Consider the following 16,425-nt stretch of genomic DNA (forward strand, 5'->3'; position numbering starts at 1 on the left):
TAAGCAGTGTCTTCAGTCAAGTGGTCAGTGTTGTTATGATGTACGACCACGTCCATCCAACAAAAGAATCCAGGTCACTGAACCAGAATGAAGTTCAAATCCCCTAGGTCCCTTTTGGGCTGAGTTGCCACCCCTTTTGTCCTGACCATTACCCAGAAGGTATCCAATAGGCGATCCCTTTCCGGTGGCAGCCACATCCAGTGACCAAACTGACTTACTTAAGTGTGTGGACCAGAAAGAGGTAGAGAGAGGTAGAGTCTGAAATCCTTTTGAGTCCATTTTTGAGGAGGCTGTTCAATGTTCAACAATATAAGATACCTGCTGATGGTAGGGAGCACTGTTGGGTGCACCACTGTCAGACTGCAAACAGTCTGCATCAGAAACATAGAGATTTTTACTTTGTACCCAGTCTCTGATGGTGGATGTGTTACCATGTCCAAGGGACAACGGCAGTGATCTGAGCAGCACAGACTCCATCCGCTGCTTGATTCTAGTTGGTCTCATCAGAGAACAGGCCCATACTATGGGCGTCTACATCAGTCACCCAGACTGACCTCAACCACTCACCATCCATTACAGATTCCCACAGGCCACCATCACTGTCCTCAGAAACACCCATTCACTCTCACCAGAGACCCTCTATCAGACAACCTCCTCCATCACCATCTCAAATCAAGTTCCAATTCTATGCCAACTGCTGTTCAGCTGCTTCTGAGAACCACTTCCATTTCCAGTCCCCACCACTAAGATCACCTTTTCTAAGGGCTGCTCTTTTTTTCACAGGCACAGTGAGGCCACCATTTCTGTCCAGCATGAGAAAGCTAAATTGCTCTAAAGCTGTGATTTTCCAACTTTTTAAAGTATCATAGCCTTTTCAAAAACAGAAAAGGGGAAAAAATTAAAATAAAAAAATAAAAACAGAAAAGGGGGAGTGCTACTTGTGGAATTTGGTTTTCCTCGTTGAGCAAAACAAGGGTCAGTCAAGGACAAGACCCTGCCTTTTCTGCCACTAGCCGCCCCGCCCCAGCTCAAGTAGACCTGCTTACTGGATGATAAATGTGTCAGTCAAAGCAAGACCCTCCCCTCAACTGCCAATAGACCCGTGCTACGCAGGGCCCCGTGGCTCAGACATTCTGACTCGTTGGAAAGGCTATCAATCAAGTCCCCACTCCCGCCCCCTGCTCGCAGATGAGCGGCGGGTCCAGAGCCTGCACTCACAAACAGGCTGGCTGGTCAATCAGTCCTCCACCCTCTCGCTCAGCACACCCAGTGCCCCAGGAGCAAGAGCTCTTGATTGGCCATCTGCTGCCCTTTCAGATGGAGAATCCACCCTCTAAAGGTGGCAAAGCTGCTGTGATGAACAGCTGATTAACCCAAGGGCTGTCACTGGCCCACAGATCTGTCACGACTGGCTCCACCTCTTCCCAGACATCTGTTGACACGAAGACGGGCGTGCCTGCAAACAGGCTCTGCGCGCATCCCAGCTTCCCTCTGCTGGTCCTTTTAAGGTGTCCGGTTTGGAGCCCAGTCTCCACCAGGGAAGAGAGACCGTGGCGCAGTGTAGGTTTCCCAGACTGTAAGAGCGCAGAGGGAAAGAGTCCCTACGCAGCCACATTCTGGAAAAACAAAAACCTGGGGGTGGGTCCAAAACACTTTTAAAGATTAACTCAGCGAGCTGCTTCTTTGGAGTTCTCACCTAGCGCTTAGGTATTGGCTTTCCTTCAGACTGCATGGGAAATTTTACCTGCATGTGTGCATGTCTGATTTTTTCAAAATATATTTGAACTTTCTGTAATTGTGTTTTCTGTAAGATTCTGTAATATGGTAATGGTAGTGAGTAATTCACTTACAACTCTAGTTTGAGTTGAAAAACAAAAGTAGTAAAAATAACCATAACTACAATACTCTTATTGGTTACACAATGTAAAAAATATATAAACTGTAACATCAAAAACCTAAATTGTGAGGAAAAGTGTAAAGTTTAGGAGTGCTATTGAAGTTATCAGCTAAAAATAGGATGTTATAATTTCAAGATAATTTACGAGCCTCGTGGTAACCATAAGGGAAAAACCTGCAGTAACTACACAAAAGAACATGATAAAGAAGTCAAAACATACTGATACTGAAAGAAATCAAAACACACAAAAAAGACAGCAGGATAAGAAATAAGGAACAATGGATCTACAAAACAGCCAGAGAATAATGAAAACGGCAATAGTAAATCCTTACCTACCAATAATTACCTTAAATGTAAATAGATTAAATACTCTAATCAAAAGACATAGATAAAATAGATTAAAAAATACAAGACCCAACCATATGCTGCCTGCAAGAGACTCACTTTGGTCTTAAAGACACATATAGACTGAGAGTGAAGGGATGGAAAAAGGTAATTCAAGCAAATGGTCACACACACACAAAAAGGCAAGTGTAGCTATATATCAGACAAAATAGACTTTAAATTAAAAATGGTAAATTTTATTAATCAAAAGCCTTTTTCAGGGTCAGATCCCAAATGGCCCCTCTGAGCTTGTTTTTTCAAAATGAATCTCCCCCCAAAGAGGCCACGTTTGTAGGGCAAGTGGAATTTTCTGAAAAAGGGAGAAAGTGGATTCTAGGTTAGAAAAATAGCGGCCCAGAGGTTGTTATGACTTAGAATCTTGGCAGAAACAGAGGCTGGAAACTGTGCAAATAATGTTTTTCATTTAGATGGAATTTGTTCAAATACACACACACACACACCAAACCTCGGTGTGACACCTGGCCCCAAACCACCATTCCTGCCACGTCTTGATGGGTTTAGGGTTTTTGAAGATTTCCTCCATCTCCCCTTCCTCTCTCCTCTTTCTCCTCTTCCTTTCTCTCTCCCCCTCATTAAAATAACAACCTAGTTTATTTTTGTTTAATTGCTGGTAGCATGACCTCAATTACAAGGACAACACAACTAATGCAGTTTGTGTGTGCTGTGGGGGGAAAAAAACTCCAAAAGAAAAAAAAAACCTAGAGAATGAATAGTAAGGGGGATTGTACCTTTAAACGAGGGGAGTCCTCTTTGAGAAGCTGATGTTTAGCAAAACACTTGAAGGAGGTGAGGGAGTTGGAAAGAGGATAAAAAGACAACGCTACAGCATTTCAGGGCCCCAGTTCAGGGCCTCTAATTGACACCTCGTGGCATTTGTTGATGGCTGCTCTGCTCTTTTCCTAAAGTTCAGCTGAAACCCTGGATCCTCATTCTGACCCTGTCAGAGTTCCCCAAACTCTCTCTACCTTTGAAGCAATTGACTCCAAGAATCCTGCAGCTTTTCTGACAACTGCTACCTAAAGTACCTGACTGGCCTAAGTAATTTTTCAGACCTTGCCTACTGGAACCACAACTTTCAATACCACACCCTAAACCTCTCAGTAGTGACTGCCAGGTTTCCAGAACCACCTTCCATACCGAGTCAACAATCTGAACATCCCCAAAACCATAGTTACCACAAGTTCATTTTATAGGGCACTTCCATGGCCACTACATTAATATTAATGAGGATTCATTCATTCAACCAATATTTACAAACACCTAATCTGTGGCAGGCAGTGTTATAAGTACTCTCAGATTAATCCTCTCAAGATCCTTAGGAGGTAGTTAATGTCATTAGCCCGAGTTGATAGAGGAGGAAAATGGGAATATAAGGTCACACATTGGATGTGGAGAGGGCTGTGATTTGAACCCAGTCTGGCTCTAGAATCCATGCCCTTAACCCCTGTGACTGTCTTGCAATCATGGGTCTTGTTTCAAAGTTCTCTCTTCAGTTAGGCACTTCCCTTATGTTTTTCTTAAATGTCAGCTCAGTGAGGCCTTTTTCATGGCCATTCTAGCTAAAATTTACACACACACACACACACACACACACACACACACACACACACTCACTATACCCTTTCCTGCGTCATTTTTCTCCTTAACATTTATCATTATATTATACATTTTATTTATCTAGCAATTATTACCGCAAATTGTTATTCGTTCTTTACATTTAATATCTGTGTCCTGCACTAGAAGTCAGCTGCAAAAGGGCAAGGATTTTCGCCTGTTTTATTTGCTGCTGTATCCCTTGTCACACAGTAGGCACTTGGTAAATATTTGTGGAATGAATGAATGAACCCTTCCCTTGTGGGATGAAAGAATGAATAAGTGAGTGAATGAACCCTTCCAATGATGGCTGATTCCAGGCTGCCTTGCTTGGATCCTGGTTGGCTCTGGATTCACCCCTCTGACTCCCATGCTTTCGACCGCAAGTGTATTGGCTCTGTTTACAAATGTTAACGTTTAAAATCAGAATTATACCAATTCAGATTAATTTCTATTGAGGAAGTTTGCCCTGGAGTTAATTCTGAGTCAATATAAATTCTTGTTCAATGCCGTACAGTGGCGAAGTTAACCCAAAGCCAATTTTGTCCATTTTCACTTTTCTGAAATTGTTTTCAGTGGGATGAATCATTTTCGGGTTAATATTTACAGTGATTATTAGATCAACACATCAATATTCTTATCTGTGTCATATTTCAGCAATAATAGCTTTGCCCCTGATATCTCCTTGCCCTCAGGCTGCTCTTTGAACAGCTCAGTCACATTCTTGCTTTGAGGACTGCACTGGTTGTTCCCTCTGCCAGAAATGCTCTTGCATCTGTAGTTCATCTCTTTCTTTCTTCACATGTTTTTCCTCAAAAAAAAAAATCACCTTTCAACAAGTCCTAAGCAGACTACCCTATTCAAATACAATCTTCTCCCATCCTGCACTCCTGATCCCCCTTACTGCTGTTATTTATTTTTTTATTGAGATATAATTGATTTACAGTGTTTCAGGTATACAGCAAAGTGATTCAGTTATATATATATACATATGTATACATATATATGTACGTATATATTTCAGATTCTTTTCCATTATAGGTTATTACAAGATATTGAATATAGTTCCCTGTGCTATACAGTAGGTCCTTGTTGTTTATCTATTTTATATATTGTAGTGCATATCTAATCCCAAACTCCTAATTTATCCCTCCCCCGCCTTTATTATTTTTTCTTTTTTGCGGTACGCGGGCCTCTCACTGTTGTGGCCTCTCACGTTGCGGAGCACAGGCTATGTCTGAATTGCAAAAAGCGGTAGCTCCCTTGATATCTTTTGAACGGCATGTTGCTGACAACAGGCAAAAGTGGAATTCAAGAGGGAATCTTATGCTAGAGAAAGAAACATTATTGCAATAATTCAATTCTGTCTTCTTTTTTTCTTTTTTTTTTTTGCGGTATGCGGGCCTCTCACTGTTGTGGCCTCTCCCGTAGCGGAGCACAGGCTCCGGACGCGCAGGCCCAGCGGCCATGGCTCACGGGCCCAGCCGCTCCGCGGCATGTGGGATCTTCCTGGACCGGGGCACGAACCCGTGTCCCCTGCATCGGCAGGCGGACTCTCAACCACTGCGCCACCAGGGAAGCCCCCCAGCTTTATTTTTAATTTAATGCATACTTATCACCTCCCAATACACAAATATAATGTAATTTATTGTCTTGTTTATCGTCTGTCTCCCTCTGCTAGAACAAAACTCCACAAGGGCAGGAAGTTTTGAACCTTTTGTTCCCGGCTGTATCCCCACTACCTATAATAGTGCCTGGCACCCAGTAGGCACTCAATAAATATTTGTTGAATGAATAGCTCCTGTTCTTCTGAGCTTTATTTGTGGCAAGTTTTCACCAAGTCTAATATTTCAAGATTGCAGTTTGCAGGTTCATGTTTGGTTGAGAGCATTGGTTCTGTTTTCCCTTAACACATTTTAAAGTTCACGGTTTTAGCTGTTGTCAGTTTGTTCTGCAGTGATTATGTCTATCAGTAATAGTCATTGTGAATCCGGTAAGATATTTTGTTTTTATTTCCTGGGTAATCCAGGAGAAAAACTGTACGCAATCCCCTTAGACAGTCCAGAATTGTCTGGGATGGGCTTTGCTAAGCTGGGTTTTCAGTCAGCTTCTGGTCAACTTTGTGTAGTGTGTAAAATCTAAACTCCTTCCAACAAGGACCTGCTGTCTAGCACAGGAAACTGTATTCAGTATCTTGTCGTAACGTATGATGGAAAAGAATCTGAAAATACATATAACTGAATCACTTTGCTGTACACCTGAAACTAACACAACATTGTAAATCAACTATACTTCAATTTTTTAAAAAAATCTAAACTCCTTCTAACCATGGCCCATGGGGCCCTACAGATCTGGCCCATGACCATCTCTATAACCTCGTTTCTAACCACTCTTTTGCTGGATGATTCCAGTGATTCTAGTAAGCACAGTATTCCAGCCACACTCGCTTTCTGGCAGAATTTATCTCATCTGTTGGTTTCCATGCTTGTTTATCCTCTGTCTCACCCACAGCCTTGAGGTAAAGTCCATGAGGACAGAGACTGTCTTAGTTTGGGTCCTTCCAGAAGCTGACCCTGAGACAAAGATTGAAGTTAAGTAGTTTATCTAGGATGTGATTCCAGGAAGCACCTGTCAGGCAGTGGGGAAGTGAGGAAGTGAGACAAAGAAGGGAGGGCAGCCGATGAAGAGTGTTATTAAACGACTTAGTGCTGTGGGCAACTGGGACTTGTTCCCACTGTGGAGTTCTGGAGGCCAGTGGAGAACACACAGCTCGGGGATGTCCCATCTGAGGGGCAAGGGGGCAGGGGTACTTATCTACCAGCTCTCGTCAGTCATTGGCTGAGGGCTGCTGCCAGGAGGTGTTCATTTCCTGGCCCCTACAGCCTGTCAGGCCCAGAGGCAGAATGGCCTTATGCAGCTTGAGAGAAGCCCTCCAGCCAAGAGATGCAGACCCTGGCAGTTGGCAGTTGGCCAGTGCACACCGGAGCAGTGAGGGAGCTGACAGTGTCTGCCACAGCGACTATGGTTAGGGAACTGACAGTGTCTGCCACAGGGACTGTGACTGTCTTGTTCACTGGGCCTTGCACATGGTACGTGCTCTATTAGACTGAAAGGTGAAGCTGGTTCGTACCTGTTATTTTGCCAGAGCAAAGCTGGGCCCCATACATCAAGGTTCAAATATCCTTGGGGCCAAACAGTATGGTGAAAACATTGAGTGTAAGGTCTCTGACCACTCACACTGGCCTCCACTCCTACCCTGGGAAATTCCTGAGGACAGGGATCCTGGTATCTGTCATGCCTGGCACTGTCAGGGTTTGACACATAGTAGGCACTCAACTTCCACCCCTTCATCCCAATGTGGTCCTTAGAATGTCAGTCAGTCACCAGAATGGCTACAATGAAAAAGATGGGGAGTGCTGAGTGATGCTGAGGATTCACCACTGGGGAAGTGTAGATTGGAGAATTGGCATGATTTACAAAGCTGATCGTATGTCTACTCCCATGATTTAGTAATTCCATTCTTAGGTATATGCCCAAGAGAAATGAGTGCATATATCCATCAAAAGATATATACAAGAATGTTCACAGAAGAATTATTCTTAATAGCCCCAAATAGAAAACTACCCAAATGCCCATCAACAGTGGAATAGATGAAGTGTGGTCTATTCATGGCAGTGCAAGAGAATACAGCAGTGAGGATGGGCAAACGACTAGTTACATAACAACGTGGATCCATCTTGCAAACATCATGAGATTGAACGTTGTTAGAAGTCCAGAGAGTGATTACCCTTGGGGGAGGGGGGTGGACTTGAAGGGAGCTTCTGGCGTTTGTTTCACATTCTCTTTCTTGACCTGGGTGCTGGTCATATGGGTGTGTCTAGTTTGTAAAAAGTAAATGAGCTCTGTAAACTTACGGTGTGTACACTTTTCTGTATGTACATTTTAATTTAATGATTTAAGAGGTGGCCAGTGTGGCTGGGGCCCATGAAGGAGAGGAAAGGTTGCTGTCAGAAAGGGGGCAAGGACATGAATTTTAGGATTTGGTCTAAGTGCAGCTTCTTGTTTGACCAGAATGGAGGTTTCTTGAGAGCTTGAGAGCTTGATGAGGAGGCGGGGTGGGGGGGGGCAGAGGGGGCGATCAGAAATGCTCTTCCTCAGGGGCTGTAAGCCTGAAGGGCATTGATGGTAGGGAATGGCACCTATACCAGAGGTAACAATACCAGTGTGTTGCAGCACATACTGTGCCAATCCCTGCTCTAAGTGAACAGATATACCCAAATACCTGCCCTCGTGGAGCTTACATCCTGGTGGGGGTTAGTGGGGGGACATATTCTCTGGGCCAAGGGTAGCTATGGCTGCAACAGGCTGAGGTTATTATGGGGGTATTCCCCCCATATACTCAGGTACTTGGTGGCTGGGATAACACGCCCCTTTCACTTCCACAGTCCCCGTAACTGTCGGCTGGAGAGTGGAGAGTGCTCGCTTTACACATTAGTACTCTCTGCTTTGGAGCTGCCCTCGAGTTGGGAGACTGGCTCCACAAGGAGCATTCAGGGAGTGACACTGCTCACTTCCAGGAAGGTTCACCTGGATATCACTCCCACCTTAGCCTCATACAAGTGAACTAGGACTCCTCCTGACTCAGAAGCTAGGGTTAGGGGCATCACCTGTAGTGGTGGGTCCATCAGGCCAGATGTTCTTCCGGTAGCCAGTGACTGGGGGCTCCTGCCCTCTCCGACACCCCAGGCAGGGACATGCACAGAGATGGCAGCAATGAGCATGTGATATGGGAATCTCATAGTGTGAGCTGTGGAAGGGGGCCACAGGGGAGAGGGCAGAGATGCCAGGGGCACGAAGGGGAGCCCAGATGCCCAGACTTAACGGGGATCTAGGAGAGACTCCCTGGAAAGAAACAAAGAGCCAGAGCAAGTGTCCAACTCCATCTGCCAGATCTAGAGAGACGGAGACAGAGAGAGCCTGAGAATGAGCCCCTGACGCAAGGACATGGCCTATTCCCAGAGAAAAAGAATGGGGGATGGGGTGGGCAGTGGAGAGAGACTTCCTGCTCGAAAGAGAGACACAGAAAGACACAGAGAGAGATAAGGGGGCAGGGAGAGAAACAGACACACATGCACACACACAGAGATGTGCATCTTGAGTTAGAGACCATCCAGATTGGGGCAGAGGGGAAGAGAGAGGCATCCACACTCACCAAGACACAAGACGGAGGCAGAAACCCCAGAGATGAGAGAAACAGAGAAGAAGGCAGGGAGCGAGACAAACACTCATCCTCAGCAATAGAAAAGCCCTGCTCTGACCCACCACCCTCAATCCCTGGTCACCCTGGCCCTTCTTCCAACATAGGCGGTCCCAGTGTGGTAGCTTTTTTCTAAATACGGCTGCCGTCAATTTCTTCTCATATGCTACACCTTGATCCAGAGAAGGCCTGAGCCACCACATAAAAAGCCCAGGCTACTCTGCTGGAGAGAGAGGCCACATAGAAGACTCAAGTACCAAACATGGGAATACAGAAGTCATCTTGGATGTCCAGCCCAGTTGAGCCTCCAGATGATTCCAGCCCAAGCCACCCAACACCCCAAGAAGGACCATCTAGTTGAGCTTGGTCAACCACAGGACCATGAAAGGTAATAGTAAATTGTCGTTTTAAGCCACTGAGTTTTAGGGTGTTTGTCACATGGCAACAGATAACCAGAATACCCAGAAAAGGCTTTTAAAGCCTGACATCCCACTCCCACATCCCCCTTACAACAAAAGCAACACCAGCCAGTCACAGTTTCAGTCCCTTTAATTAGGTGCTCTGAAGAGAGGGCAGAATGGCAGACAAGGGGTGGAGAAGGTGGTGCTTCTTAAGCCCCTTTCAGTAACCGGTCAGTCCTCATCCTCTGGCAGCTGGATCTTGCTGGGGTCGAAGCAGTTGGAGTCCATGATGGGGAGGCCATTGGCCTCTCGGTATTTTACAAGCCTCTCAGCTTCCCGGCGGGCCCACTCCTGCATCCTGGAGGCAGCAGCGTGAGGTTAGACGTGAGGGAGCTTCAATGGACACCAATCCCCATCTTAGCTCCCCAAGGACAGGATTTCTGGCAGTCTCCTTCAATCTCCACCCCTGCTTCTGCCCCGACCCGTCCCACTCTCTTTGACACCCCATGCACCTGTAGTCAGGCAGATAAGCCACAAAGGTGCTGCCAAGGACCAAGATGATGGAGAAGCCAAAGAAGAAGACGACCCGCATGTTCCAGAGGTCCACAGCAGGGTCCCTGTCATAACCGTGGGAGTCTGGGTTCTATGGCAAAGAGAAGAAGAGGTCAATGAGGGCTTCCTGCTGCTCCACAAAGGCTTATGCTGGCGCTGCATAACCTGGTCTCCAATTTCACCTTGGACCAATCTCCCCTCCCTCCCTAAATTCCTCTCTATTCTTAGGACTTGTCAAGCTCCTTCCCACCACAGGGCCTTTGCACCTGCTGTTCCCTCCGCCTGGAAAGCCTTTCCCCCAGATCTAGTCATGGCTGGATCTGTCTCCTCATTCAAGGTTTTGGCTTCATCATCACTCCCCTTAGGAGGCACTCCCTAGTCACCTTATCTATTAAGTTGAACTACAGAAAATTGCCATTTTTACAGGTCAAAAATGGCTCAACCTATTAACTCCCTACCCCCAAGTCACTCTCCATCCTCTTACCTTAACTTTCTAGCATTTACTAGTTTACCAAAGTAGCATATCCTCCAAATCCTCTGATCACATCATCTTATATTATTGATTACATACTCTATATTACTGTTTTCTAACATTTTACATGTTTATTTTCAGTATTCTCCACTACCACGTAAGCTCTGTGAAAGCAGGGGCTTTATCTGATTTCCATACTGCTGAATCCCTAGCACCCTGAACTTAACCTGGCATTACAGCAGGCCCTCAATACATAGTTACAGAATGAATGAATAAATGAATAAGCATCCTATATATCACAGCCCCTCAACCAGAGATTAGTATTAATGAAGTACCTATTATATGCCAGGCCTTTTCACAAGCACAAACTGCACAATATCCCAGTGAAGTGGAAAGTGGCAAGAATAATTAACACCTTCTAATGGTGAGTACTTACTAAGTGCCACCTGCTGTTTTGAGCATTTTGATTCATTTAATTACACGAGGCAGGTGTACTGTAGTATTTTATTTTTTTAGAAGGTGTCCTAACACTTTCCCCATCTTACATAGAAATTGAGGCACCAAGGGGTTTAGCTACTTGCCCAAGGTCACTGCCTGTATTCCAACTCAGGCGTTCTGATTTCAGTCTCTGATATCGGTATAGCACAGCAGACCTGGCTCCACCACACATTCAGTTATGTGAGCTTAGACAAGTCACTTAACATCTTTATGCTTCAGCTTCCTCATCTGTAGAATGGGTACACTAATACTACCTACCTCGAAATAAGGTTGTTATGAGGATTAAATGAGTTAATATATGTAAAGTGTTTCAAACACCTGAGCAAGCACTATATCAGTGTTTAGTATTACTGTTGTTATATTGCTTCAAACGTGTTTTGAGCACTGTCCACTTCAGGGTTGATATCTGTCTGCAAAATAAGGCCAACCTCGCCTCTGGCCCTGAACCCGAAGGTGATCAGGGGACAAAGGAGGAAAACAAGCTAGGCAAAATTCCCAAATCTTCGAGGATTTCGCCGGCTGCGCAATCTTCAGCCGACTAAGAACGTCCTCTATGGCGCCCATCCGCCGGTCTCCGATTGACCCTTCCGGCGTCCCGTATCCCCTCCCTCTCACCTTCTCGTAGAGGTTTTCGTCCTCGGGATCTGGGTCCTCCTGCCAGCGTAAAGTCGGTTCCGGCGGCCGCTTTCCCGCCACAGCGGACGGGGCGATCACAGCCCTGGAGGAGCTGGATTCCCAGCGAACACGGGCAGCCGGGAGCCTTCGCCTCGCCGCCACCGCCAAAAGGCGGCGGCCGCACAAACCTAACATCCCGGCCACCATGACAGATCGTTCTGCAGTTTATCGGGGGCGGGGACGGAAATGTGACTGCGCAGCTGCAGCTGGTCCGAGCGCGAGAATTGTCGCTCCGCCCCTACCGCAATAGGTCCCGAGTCGAGATTTTGTTTTCAAAAGGGCGAGGCGTCCTCTTTCCCTCCCTCTGTCACGGCCTCACGGAAGCAACCATCTTCTTATCCTCTCGATCAGGCTATGGAATTTCTGACCGAAAGGCTGTGGAATTTCCTTGAAAATAAAGCGGTAGCACGCGTGTGAATTCCGTTCCCAACCAATCGCACGGAGAGCTCCCTTGCCCTCTGGCGAGAAGGGCGGAGCTTCCGTTGCTCTTTCATCTTAGAAGGAAGCCAACTTTTTTTTTTTTTTTTTTTTTGCGGTACGCGGGCCTCTCACTGTTGTGGCCTCTCCCGTTGCGGAGCACAGGCTCGGGACGCGCAGGCTCAGCGGCCATGGCTCACGGGCCCAGCCGCTCTGCAGCATGTGGCATCTTCCCGGACTGGGGCACGAACCCCCGTCCCCTGCATCGGCAGGCGGACGCCCAACCACTGCACCACCAGGGAAGCCCGGAAGCCAACCTTTCTTAAAAGCGCCTCGCCGGATTGGCCAATTGCTGCTCCTTTTCTCGACTTGTGGGAGTTTGCATGGGGAGCGGGGAAATGGCGTACACTTGCCAATCAGAGCAAGCCGGGGCTGGCCGACGGCGGACGGCGACCAATAGACTGGGCAGGCCAGAGCGCGCTCCCTTAGTAGGTGGATGGTGGTTGAAGCGCCGGCTCCCGTCTTGTCGTCGCCATTTTGTGCTGGTGATCGCGGCCGGCTGGGAGTAGGCGGCAGTGGGTTTCCAGGAGAGGGTAGCGCGCCTCGCGCTTCTCCCCTCCCTCCCATCTCCGCCCTTCCCCCCCTCCTCCGCCCTTCCGCCCCTAGCCTCGGACTTGGTAGCTGCGCGGACCGGCTCCGGCTGAGCTGCGAGAGTTGGAGGAGGTGGCGGCGGGCCGAGGTGATGTCCGAGAGCCCTCCCTTGACAGCCCGGGCCGAGAAGGTGAGCGTCGACGCTGGTCGTGGGGGCGGAGGTAAGGGGCCGGGGTGGGGGAGGGGGTGTGTAGAGGAGGCGGGAGGGCGGACTGCGGGTGGCGGATCTGGGCTTCGCAAAGAACCGATCGATGCTTGCACGGTCTGAGCCCGGGAGGGGGTGTCTTTTTGTTTTTTGTTTTTCTCCTTTAGAGAGCAGAGGCGCGTGCGCGATTGGGACACTGGATGGGTGCACGCGGGTTGGGGGAAGGGAGGGACGAATGGGAGTGGGCTACTGTGGCTCACTGTGTCTGCGACGCCGAACTTTATCCGTGGGAGGCGGGTGTCTGCGACTTTGCTTTTTATTCATAGAAGTGTGCTCTCTGCAATCGTGTGTGACTTTGGTACTTACCTACCCATGGGGAAGTGTTTTGTGGCTCTGGTCCTTATTCTTGGGTGGGGGAGGAGGGAGAACGTCGGTATGACTCGGGTCTCTATCCTCGGAGTGTGTGTCTGTAACCCTGGTCCTTATCCATGGGGAGGGGTCCTTATCCATAGAAAGTCTTCTTACGATTGGCCCTAATCCACTTACTGGGTGGGGGCGGGGAGTGCAAGGAACGTGTGTAAGACTTATTTCCCCGTCTTTTTTTGGGGGGGGGCTTCGTATCTGTTACTCTGACGCTCATCCTGTGAAAGGGGGCCTCAGTGTGTGGTGTGATTATGGCCCGTGTTGATTGTGAGTTCCTGTCTGTGATTTTGGCCCGTAGTTATTTGGGGCTCGAGTCTGTGACTTTGGTCCCTATCTGTTTTGGATACCAGTGTATGACTCTGGCCCCTTTGCCAGATCTACTGAGGGTTTTGTCTCTGGCTCTCATCCACTGGGGCCCCTGGTTGTGATTCTCTTACCCATCTGGGAGCAGGTAACTCTGGTTCCCTGTGGCTTGAAGAGGAAGAGAAAATTGGTGTGAGTGTATACAAGGAGGAAAGGTGTGGTGGCAACCTAGTGTTGGGCAGGTGCTGTTAACGCCTGACTTTGCCTGATTTTTGTTTAGAGGGTGGGGCCTGAAGATTCTGGGATACTTCGTGGTGACCCCTGGCCCGGTCACATGGCTTTCAGGCCTTCCTTCGTTCTCACCGCAGCCCTGAGGGTTGCGGGAAGGGACTGCCCTTCCGTCCCAGCAGAGTAACAGTGGTTCACAACAGGCTCCGAAAGGGCTCCTTATTACCTCTGAATAACTTGGGCCCAGAGCCCTGGAGAGGGAGCCGCCTTGGGGGACCTGGCTGTGCATAAGAGACAGGGCTCAGGGCTGAGCCAGTTGCCCTGTGAGGGCCAAAACTGTGTTAGCCGGGAGCCTAGGGAGGCGGCAGCTGTCTCATTGCCAAGTTACCCTTCACCCCCTGAGCCTTTCGTGGTCTCCTGCTGTCTCATAGTGGGCAGCCAGCATCTTCTTGGGAGGATGAAATGGCACCTGAGGGCTCATGGAAGAAGCCTGGTGGGTGCCTGGGACTCCCGCTGTGAAGTCTCGCCTCCATGCCTAATGTGCCTGATCTCAGACAAGTCATCCAGCACTTAGAGCCCCCTGGGCAGGTAGCTCCGGGCTTGACTTGTCTACCAGTCTCAGGTGGCAAAGCCCTGATCACAGAATTGGTGGCACCACCGGGTCTCTGCAAGATGCTGTCTGCTGAAGGCCATGCTGTTTCTAGGGCGGCCGGCTCTAGCCTCACGTTTGTAGGGAAACGAAGCAGCAGGCCAAATAGGGACTGCCTTCCTGCTCTGGTCCACAGGAGCGCTAGGAGTTGGGAAACAGCGTCGCTGGGCTCAGGGACAGCAGAAAGCCTTCGCAATAAGCGTTTCTCAAGGAGGCCCTCTCTGCCCCAACTGCCTTGACCCCTTTCTTCCTTCTGCTCTCTCCAGAGTCCCTGCAGGAGGCATCACCCAGGCTGGCAGATCATGGTGGCAGCAGTGGGGGTGGCTGGGAAGTGAAACGGAGCCAGCGGCTGAGGAGGGGCCCCAGCAGCCCCCGCAGGCCCTATCAGGACATGGAGTATGAAAGACGGTGAGTTACCTGCTCCCACCTTTGCCAAGAAATCTAGGCTTGTCCCTGTGTGAGAGTTGATCCAGGAAAGTGCTAGGAGGGGGCTTTTGTGCAGAAAAAAACAACAACAAAAAACAGCACAGCAGATAATTGGTTTCTTTTCAGCAGACATTTACCTTGGCACTTGTGAGCCAGGACCTGTGCTAGGCTCTGGGAGTGCATTGGTGAATTGAGACAAATAAGATTGTAGCCTTCTCCTTACTTAGGGTCTCACAAGGGAGACCACACAGTTTACAGATCATTACAAAACAGCTTGATAGGTGCCATGTTTGGTTGCAGAGTGGGAAGGGATCCAGAGAAAGGGAGGAATGGAGACTGATGCCTAGGTTTCCAGTTTGGATGAGCCAGATAGGTATATGGTGCCATTCACCAAGGTGTGGACAGCCACTGCAGGAGGAGAGGCAGAGGTGCATGACAGATGGGCAGTGGGTGGGTTGTAAGTGCTGTGGATTCTCAGGAGAGAGGTGTGGGCTGTAGCTTTGGGTTTGAGGGATGAAGAGGAGTGGTGCCTTCAGAGTCAGGAATTTGCCCAGAAAATGTATGGGGCAAGCCAGGTCAGATAGTATTACTCAGCACTGCATTTTTAAGATTTAGGATTCAGGGACAGGGTGGGCTGAAGTTGCTGTGATACTTGTCTTGGAATGGGACACTCTTATACAGTTATTTTTAAACTCTGGTACGAACAAGAAACAGTTGGGACACTTGGTGAAATACAGAGATCCTGGGCCATACCCTTACCATACGGGTGGATCACCTCGCTTGATTCTAACGAAGATGATTTATTCCTGACTTTTAAAGATTGTATAGGAAAGTAGACCTAATTGTCCCAGAGAGCCTCTATTAAGAGTCAGTAGATTTATGAAAAGTCAGGGAGGAAATAATTTTTTTAATGTCTTACAAAGGGTTTCTGCTACCACCACCTTTTCAAAAATATAGAATTATAATATTTTGTTTCTGAAACGTGATGAGCCCAAACTTGAGGTGTGGTCATCCTCTAGTGTTATTCAGCCTTGACTTTATTTCAGAATGTCTTTTGAAAGGCATTCGATTTTGGATGGTATTCACTGGAAGAGCTCTGTGGCAGTTTCTGAGTTTGAGTAGGTAAGATACTTGCCTCAGACTTTATTACCAAATAAAGCCACTGGCTTTCTTTTGGCTTTTAAAGGACCTCAAGTGCAGAGGTTTGAGTTAATCATACTTTTCCAGTTCAAGGTACATTTCTATCATAGGTTGGTACAAGACCTTCTCTTGCCATATTTATTTTTTCCTTTTTTATTTCCAATACCCATAGCTGTAGGCAGCTGCTCTGTTGTGTTTGAAACGTATCCTTCTAAAATATGTAGTGTTGTTTCGAGTGTGTGTGTTTTCAATTTACACAAATGGCAGAGTATTACAGTCTTCATTCTGTTTCC

The 16,425-nt window shown here is 47.8% G+C and overlaps 2 protein-coding genes across 13 annotated transcripts in view; one reads left to right on the forward strand and one right to left on the reverse strand.

The window, feature by feature from the left end:
* Positions 1–9,683: 9,683 nt before the first annotated feature.
* NDUFB11 (NADH:ubiquinone oxidoreductase subunit B11) lies at positions 9,684–12,277 on the reverse strand. The gene is made up of 3 exons (XM_027091405.1): positions 11,691–12,277; positions 10,066–10,196; positions 9,684–9,911 (listed from the first exon to the last, which is right to left on the reverse strand). The coding sequence occupies exons 1-3, from the start codon at positions 11,895–11,897 to the stop codon at positions 9,785–9,787; spliced, it is 465 nt and encodes a 154-aa protein (XP_026947206.1). The 5' UTR covers positions 11,898–12,277; the 3' UTR covers positions 9,684–9,784.
* A 139-nt stretch (positions 12,278–12,416) lies between these two features.
* The window catches only part of RBM10 (RNA binding motif protein 10), a 29,695-nt gene continuing 25,686 nt past the window's right edge, over positions 12,417–16,425 (forward strand). For 3 of the 12 annotated variants that reach the window (XM_027091341.1, XM_027091345.1, XM_027091348.1), the window contains exons 1-2: positions 12,423–12,979; positions 14,833–14,974. In XM_027091341.1, coding sequence (XP_026947142.1) covers positions 12,664–12,979; positions 14,833–14,974 — 458 coding nt within the window. In that variant the 5' untranslated portion in view covers positions 12,423–12,663. Of the gene's footprint in view, positions 12,980–14,832; positions 14,975–16,425 lie in introns of all 12 variants that reach the window. The other 9 variants (XM_027091344.1, XM_027091349.1, XM_027091351.1 and 6 more) reach the window with 7 other exon arrangements.

The sequence above is a fragment of the Aethalodelphis obliquidens genome, unplaced genomic scaffold (genome assembly GCF_003676395.1).
Source record: "Aethalodelphis obliquidens isolate GAN/ISIS:26980383/991018 unplaced genomic scaffold, ASM367639v1 scaffold71, whole genome shotgun sequence".
In the NCBI taxonomy this organism is placed as follows: Eukaryota; Metazoa; Chordata; class Mammalia; order Artiodactyla; family Delphinidae; genus Aethalodelphis; species Aethalodelphis obliquidens.